This window comes from Cyprinus carpio, chromosome B7, assembly GCF_018340385.1.
Source record: "Cyprinus carpio isolate SPL01 chromosome B7, ASM1834038v1, whole genome shotgun sequence".
NCBI classification, from domain to species: domain Eukaryota; kingdom Metazoa; phylum Chordata; class Actinopteri; order Cypriniformes; family Cyprinidae; genus Cyprinus; species Cyprinus carpio.
In genome coordinates this window covers 3613836-3621335 of record NC_056603.1, presented here as the reverse complement: position 1 = coordinate 3621335, position 7500 = coordinate 3613836, and the positions used below count along the sequence as shown (strand labels likewise).

Genomic DNA, 7500 nt, shown 5'->3' with positions numbered 1-7500 from the left:
AATGTTAAGGAGCTCTTGTGTGTCGTCTCGTAGAGCTCTGTGTGTTCCTGCCACTGATTACGTGATGGAGGGCCGTTCTCCTGATAAAAAACTGGGAAACCTCTCGCTTCCCCTGGAGCCTCCGGCACAGGAAACACTCAGACTGCTCCGTGAACACGGGTGTGTGTGTCTCTGTGTGAGAGAGTGTGTGTGTGTGTGAGAGAGAGTGTGTGTGTGAGTGTGTGTGTGAGTGTGTGTGTGTGTGCTTAGCATCTCTCCACCTGCTGGTCTCACACTCTGGTTCTTCTGCAGTCTCACTAGTGCTCATGTGGAGGCCGTGATGAACCACGTGATTGACAGCTGTCACTCAGGCCAGAGCTCCATGGTAACAGCCGATCACCTGGCCGCTCTATTGGGGCTGAAGGACAGAAAGATGGCGGTGAAGATCTGCTCGCTTTACTCAAAGGTAACACAGTGTGAGATTCAGTTCATCATTTATGACCTCCTGAACCGGAGCTGACCCACAGGTGCAAATATGACAAAACAGAGCACCATAACATCATAAGAGTGTCATAAAAGCACTGTATTCAAATCCCCTGCAGTCAGACCATGGCTTGGAGAGCAAAACACTCTGGTTTAAAGGGACAGTGCACCAAAAGATGAAATTCAAATCAATTACTCTCATTCAACAAACTAAAAACATTTAAAATCACAATAAATACTTACAAAAATCAAAGCAGGAAAACAGCAGTTCAATTAACATTTACAAGCACACGAGATGCTTATATCCATCAGAGCAGGAAAACAGCAGGTCTGTGTATTTGTGTTGAAGTGAGTGTGTGTCTGCAGGACGATACGGTGGATCTGAGGCAGATCTGTCTGAGTGTTTCTGCTGTTTCTGGGTTCAGGAGTCTGGAGTCTCTCATACACAACTCCTTAACATCTAATACACACCTCCTTCACAGTGAGATTTAATTATATATATACTGTAAATAAATAAAATATAAACTGTATATATATACAGGTGCATCTCAAAAAACAAGGAAAAGTTTGGTTGGTTCATTTATTTCAGTAATTCAACTCAAATAAATAAACTAACTTATCAAATAAATTCAATTAAAACAGACTGAAGTAGTTTAAGTCTTTGTATCTTTTAATTGTGGTGATTTTGGCTCACATTTAACAAAAACCCACCAATTCACTCTCAACAAATTAGAATATGGTGACATGCCAATCAGCTAATCAACTCAAAACACCTGCACAAGGTTTCCTGAGCCTTCAGAACGGTCTCTCTGTTTGGTTCATACACAACAAAATCATGGGGAAGACTAAATTCATATTTTACAATTATAAAATTATAATATATTCAAAAATTAAATATTTATTTGTTCTAATAAGAAGTTAATATAAGATAATAATCACAATTAGATTTTTGGATTATTTTAATTACATTAAAAAATGCATAAAATAAAAGCTCTGATTCAATGTTTTAAAGTGAAGAAATATTGCAGTAAAATTAAATTATTACTACTAAATAAATTATTTTTATTTTTTTTTACTGTACAATGTAATTATCTCTATATTGATATATTTATTTGTTTAATAAATAGTTTAATAAAAAGTTAATGTAATATAAGAATCTCAATTTGATTTTTGGGTATTTTTTATTTTTTTTAATCACATAAAAAAATGGCAATTGCAGTTTTAACCAGAAAAATCTCAATTAGATTTGTTTCCCCAATCCATTTTCTCAAGGCACCACCATTGGCAGGTTTGGCAAAAAAAAGTCACAAACATACACATAATTAAAAAAAAACCTAGTTTTAGACTTACAGATAATTAAATGCGTCCCTGTAGAGAGTTGTTTTTGCCCGTGTCTGTTGGCAGTGGTACGACGCAGACCAGGATGGGTTGTTGAGCGCAGATGATCTGTCTGGGCTGATGGGGGCGCTGGTGGGTGTCCCTCAGTACTCTATCACAGAGATGTATACGGCGCTGACCGCCAGGGGGCGACCCACTGAAGGTAAAAATCACTGCGTTTCAGCTGAGGTGTGCGATATTTATCGTCTAATATTATAATAGTCGTTTTAACGATATGCGAGCTGAAATGATCAGGTATGTCACTCACTTTGCAAAAAGTGTTACATTTTAGACGCAATATTTTTTTCAGTTTCGCCAATGAATTTGTGCATTTCAGAACAACACTACGGCGTTTGAATCATTTGAGTCACTGATTCAGTGATCCATTCATAAAGACTGGAATTCTAAAAGAAACGGCCGTTTTGAATGAATCATTTGAAAAAATAACCCAGCTAACCACATAAACATACCCACAGAAACCTACAAATGTAACCCAGTCATATTTATCTTTGACTAATTTTGAATAAGCTAACCTGGCTCTCTCCGTGAACATATCCATAGAAGCTGACAAAGGTAACCCAGCCAAGATACAAGCACGAAAACACAACACGCAAAATATCGTTCAGTTATCATTACTGAAAAAATCCCCAAAAATATTGGGATATCATTTGTTGTCAATATCGCACACCTCTAGTTTGAGCCTATAATGCTAATATTTGACTATTGTAGGCTAAGTGATTACGTATTCATCTCCTAGCTTCTCTGCAAGACTTGCTGATGACGCATCCAGTTTATCGCAGAGTCTGTACCGAGTATCTCCACTCCAGTGGGTCCGCGGACAGAAATCACAATGGGATTCCCAACAGAAAGGCCAACGGGATTAATAACGGTTACGGAGCGACCGAAACGAAGTCCGACTGAGGTTGCATCGCAATACTGGAACGAACGTCTGCAAATATTCAATATCTTTACACCAAGCCAGGTGTTAGCTGTTGTTCAGTCCGACTGGACGTACGTTAACTAGCATGGACTGAGCGCGAGTTGAGATTGTAGTTTTGAGGTTACGTGTATGCGAGTGATTTCTTGTAATTTGTGCTGTTTTCGCGTCAGTCTCTGCGCTGGGAAAGATACTGTGAGAATATACCACTACTACATGTGCCCTGGATATATATTTTATCATGAAGTCCGAAGGATCCGTTTGTGTATTTAAAACTGTATTTTTGTCATTTTAAGCTTTGTATATTGGAAAAACCAAAGACGTACTGTACTGCGAAGGATTTCTGCCGAAGTGTCATATTTTATACTTTAATATATTAAAATGTTTTAATAAAGACTTGATGTTTTTGTGGTTTGTTTATATGGTTTAATATGCCTCAAGTGCTCATTTCATCCATCTTTTCTGAAACGTTTGTCGTTTGTACAGTATTACGTATTTCGGTGTGAGGGAATGATGCATGATGGGATTTGTAGTTCTGAAGACTGAAGCAGCTGGATTGAGTGGCACAAAGTCTCGTGTTTTTGGTTTCCATCAGCTTCAGGACCAAAGTCTTGAAGATCAGGATGAGGAGTTTCTTGGACTGAAGCGTTTAGATCCGTTTGGAAACTGTGGAGCTCAGGATTCGCTAGCAGACGTTCAGTAAACATCTGAAACACGTCCTGAAATGGCGCTAGTATGTTTTCCATCATGGGATCTTCAGATAAAAGGAGATTAGTGCCATTGAAGGGGCTTAAATCATGTTGGACATGAGACGGAGGCAAACTCCAGCGACTGGATTATCCTTCAAGACGTCTGAGATGTTCAGGTCTGAGGAGAGTCCGTGTTGAAACCAGCCTGAAAGACCGAGAAAAACACAGAATATCAATCAATAATATATGTTTGTATATATATATATATATATATATATATACAATTCAATAACTAATCCAGATTAATCACATCCAAAATAATTTTTTTGTTTACATAATGTATGTGTGTGTTGTTATGTATATATAAATACAAACACATACAGCATATATTTTGAATATATTTACGTTTATATTTATATTTATTTAATTTATATAATAAATATTTAATGTATAAATGTAACATGTTTTTCTTAAACATATACTTGCATGTGTATAGGATTTAGATTTAATAAATCAAATAAATTAATGTATTTCTGTACAAAAACAATGCATTAATGCTGAAAATATTGTATAACATGATGAATAAGTAGCATTTATAAGTAACAATGTTTATTTAAATTAATAATTATGTCGTACAGTAGGTGGCGGGCTTATTTTCTTAAACACACGTGACTTTAAGAAAAACTCAATTTCCCATCCTCCTTTGCGCGGCGTCGGCGTCCCACACTTCCGGTTTGTTTTTTTGTGTTCGCTCGCACACGTGGTGTTCCAGTCGCTCGCTGCGCATCGCGCTATAAACTTAGTTCCCGGTCGGAAATCCTCGAGATACTCGTTATACCCGGTGTGTGGTCACTTCATCATGTTCCTGCAGTATTATCTGAACGAGAACGGAGACAGGGTTTATACTCTGAAGGTCAGTCCGTTTATCCCGCTGTAAACACGGCGTGTACACGTCATAGAGCATGTGTTTTAATCATCCTGACTCTGTCTTTTCAGCATTAGATCTGTATTATAACCCTACACAGGTTTCAAGTGTTTTGTTAGCGTAGAAGAGTGGGCTTTAGGCTTCGGCTTACAAAAAAAATAACTGTTGTTGTTGTTGTTCCGGGAACGTTACTTTAAGGTTCCCTCAACGTTATTATGAGGTTTACCAAAAATAACCAAATGGAAACTTTCTTGGTGCTGAATTATTACCATAGATATATACCTTGGTGCTTTAAACAATAATGATAATATTAAAATATATTATTATATAATACAAATAATGAAAAATATTAAAGCCACAATACATGTCGACACTGCTATGCAGTTTTATTAATGCATGGTATGTTAATGTAGAGTTTCTCAGAAAACATGGTGATGCTATGCTGCTTTGTGCATAGTTATCATAGTTAATATTATAGTTATTATCATGTCACGGTGTCCTAGTTGTTACTGTAGACTGTCATATATGTGAATAAAGAGCTAGAGTATTAAGGCGTGTTTGTGTGTTCTGCAGAAGCTGGACCCGAGCGGTCAGCCCACCAGCTCGGCTCATCCGGCCCGCTTCTCACCGGACGACAAGTTCTCCAGACACCGCGTGACCATCAAGAGACGCTTCGGCCTGCTGCTGACCCAACAGCCACGGCCCGTGCTCTGACGGACCACCAGCGGACTTCACATTAGTTTACTCAGTCTAGTTTACTCCCATTACAGACATGTGACTGCATCTCAATGTGGAGTGAAATAAAACCAGTCATTCGACTGTTTGTGTTTCAGATTTATTTGGAAATTAAAAAGAATTGCGTGGTTTTGTTTTGCTTTTTTTTCCTCACAGTTCAGAGAGAAAGGTCAGAAGTAAACTCAGAATTATATATGTATATAAAAGTCATAATTCTGAGTTTGTATTTTGCAATTCTTTCTTTTTCAGGTTTGAGAATTTTTAGGAGATATGATGTAAAAAAGTCAGATTGAGGTTTATTGTTTTGTGTTGTTGTGCTGGGAACAGTCTTCCAGACATGCTCTCGAGAATCTGTCATCTATCCCACAATCCCCTGCTTCTGCTTTATTTGTCCTCATGTTTCTTGTCTTTCATCGTGGGTTGTGTATGTGTAACACGTCTCTAAACATGCAGACGTTGTGTTTCTTGGGAACTCATTATGATTCGAAGTGTTCTTGAATCATTAATAAATGACTAAAATGCTGTCGCCTAAGTCTTATTTTACCATCATTGAGATACTATTACAGCTGTTACTCATATTTTTAATTACTTTATTATATTTTCTGTTTTCATTGTAGTTTTAGTAATTCTGTTGAGTGTCATTTTTATGTTTTAAATGTCTAGATTATTTTTGTTTCAGTTTTGTTTTAGCACACACACTATATATTTATTTATAAGTTATATATAAACAATTTTATAGATTTTGATTTCATATATAAAATCTATTTTATGTATGTTTTTTTAATTAAAATTGATTTTGTGAAGTTTTTATGGTTTTAGTGTAGAATTGGCACATTTCTAAAGGTGATATTGATCAGTAAATCACGTGTTTTAAGTGTGTGTGGTGATATTGTTCATGAGTCACGTGTCTAAGAAACAATGAAAAACACCATAAACCTTGAGCACGCTGCGGGAGGACCCTCTGGGCCTTTCATTAACACACAAACATCGAGCAGTTTAACGTGTAATTACGTGAATTAAAACTGTGAAGCACACGAAGTCTAAAGCTAAAGATTCAGAATAGTAGCTCAGATGTTATTCTGTCGGAAGCTGGTTGCCGTGGTGATCGTGTTAGGGTCGGGGCCCGTCGCGTCACATCCGCTCATCTCCAACCCGGAAGATCATGGCGCGCGATCCGTTGGTGTGTTTTCCACGAGAGTCGCTTTGATCGGACACACACACACACACACACACACACACACACACACACACAGAGAGAGAGAAGGCGTGTGGAGAATGGAGGTAAGAAGTCCAAAACAAACACCGAACTCCGCGACAGTCCCGCTTCCGCTCGGAACACGACTCTCCTCTAAACACACGGGTGCGAACATATAATCTGATCTAAATACGCGAGTTTAGAAATAGACACGCGAGGTTTATATACTCTTCAGCAGGCCACAGGACATACCATTATCTCCTGAGTGGGGGTCATTTATTAAACGACACATTTAATAACTCATAATGTTGTTTACGGTCTGTTCGCTTCAGCTCTGTGTGTGTGAAAGCAGAAGGGCGCTCATCTAAAGTTCTTCATGAGACTCGAGACAAACTCATGTCTTCCAGTATATGAACACAGAAAAACACCAGGAGAAAAACAAATTAAAGGAATAACTATATGTGCTACATTAACTTTATATACATTTACCGACTTTTGCAATTAACTTATTTATTCTTTTTATTAACTGATAACCACAAACGAGCAAACTCTCTCGAGCGTTTTGGCGCGCAAAGTCTTTCACTGCAGCTTTCTTTTCATTCTTTTTTTCTTTAGTATTATTATTATTATCATTATTGTTACTTTGTCAAGGCTTTACAGTGATGATGAATGATGTTTTGTTTGCTTATCTGACTAAATTACGAATAACGGTTAGGAAAACACTGCAGTGATCGCGCTGGCGCCTCGTGCGCGCGCACAGTAGTTCTGCTCCGTTGACGTCACAGTCTGTTCATTATCAAAACAGAACACAAAGAAAGATTAAAGTTACAGTTCTCAGTTGAAATAGTGCGGTGTAGCGTTCAGCGTGACAGAGCCTTTGTGAAGGATGAGGAATTACGTGTAAAACCTATATGTAATAAATATTATTTTAGCATCCAAATATGTTGCGAATTGTATTTAGTCTTCAGTTTCTCTTTAAATGAATTTGTTTTTGGCTTGACGTGTATATATAGCCTAAACACTGTTAAATACAGAGGATTTGTTGTGGAGGGAAGGGAATAAAATAGCCTGTGCTTATAATGTTTGTAATGTTTTTTAATGCTTTTTTACATCTTGGCCAGGGCACTACAGATGAAAAATAGCCTTTTGGCTAATTCTGGCTTTTTTAACCATGTTTGTT

The 7500-nt window shown here is 37.5% G+C and overlaps 3 protein-coding genes across 3 annotated transcripts in view; all 3 read left to right on the top strand.

Annotated features, from left to right (window-relative positions):
* LOC109093003 (lysophospholipid acyltransferase LPCAT4) overlaps nucleotides 1-3170 on the top strand; it is a 10354-nt gene extending 7184 nt beyond the window's left edge. The window contains exons 9-13 of the mRNA XM_042726943.1: nucleotides 34-159; nucleotides 292-445; nucleotides 829-910; nucleotides 1856-2002; nucleotides 2597-3170. Coding sequence (XP_042582877.1) covers nucleotides 34-159; nucleotides 292-445; nucleotides 829-910; nucleotides 1856-2002; nucleotides 2597-2760 — 673 coding nt within the window. The 3' untranslated portion in view covers nucleotides 2761-3170. The remainder of the gene's footprint in view (nucleotides 1-33; nucleotides 160-291; nucleotides 446-828; nucleotides 911-1855; nucleotides 2003-2596) is intronic.
* Nucleotides 3171-4187: 1017 nt separating this feature from the next.
* Nucleotides 4188-5648, top strand: nop10 (NOP10 ribonucleoprotein homolog (yeast)). The gene is made up of 2 exons (XM_019106658.2): nucleotides 4188-4378; nucleotides 4964-5648. Exons 1-2 carry the CDS (start codon nucleotides 4325-4327, stop codon nucleotides 5102-5104), a joined length of 195 nt encoding a protein of 64 aa, XP_018962203.1. The 5' UTR covers nucleotides 4188-4324; the 3' UTR covers nucleotides 5105-5648.
* A 628-nt stretch (nucleotides 5649-6276) lies between these two features.
* The window catches only part of LOC122138079 (TOX high mobility group box family member 4-B-like), a gene marked incomplete at its 3' end in the record, with an annotated part of 10863 nt that continues 9639 nt past the window's right edge, over nucleotides 6277-7500 (top strand). Inside the window, exon 1 of the mRNA XM_042728883.1 lies at nucleotides 6277-6406. Coding sequence (XP_042584817.1) covers nucleotides 6401-6406 — 6 coding nt within the window. The remainder of the gene's footprint in view (nucleotides 6407-7500) is intronic.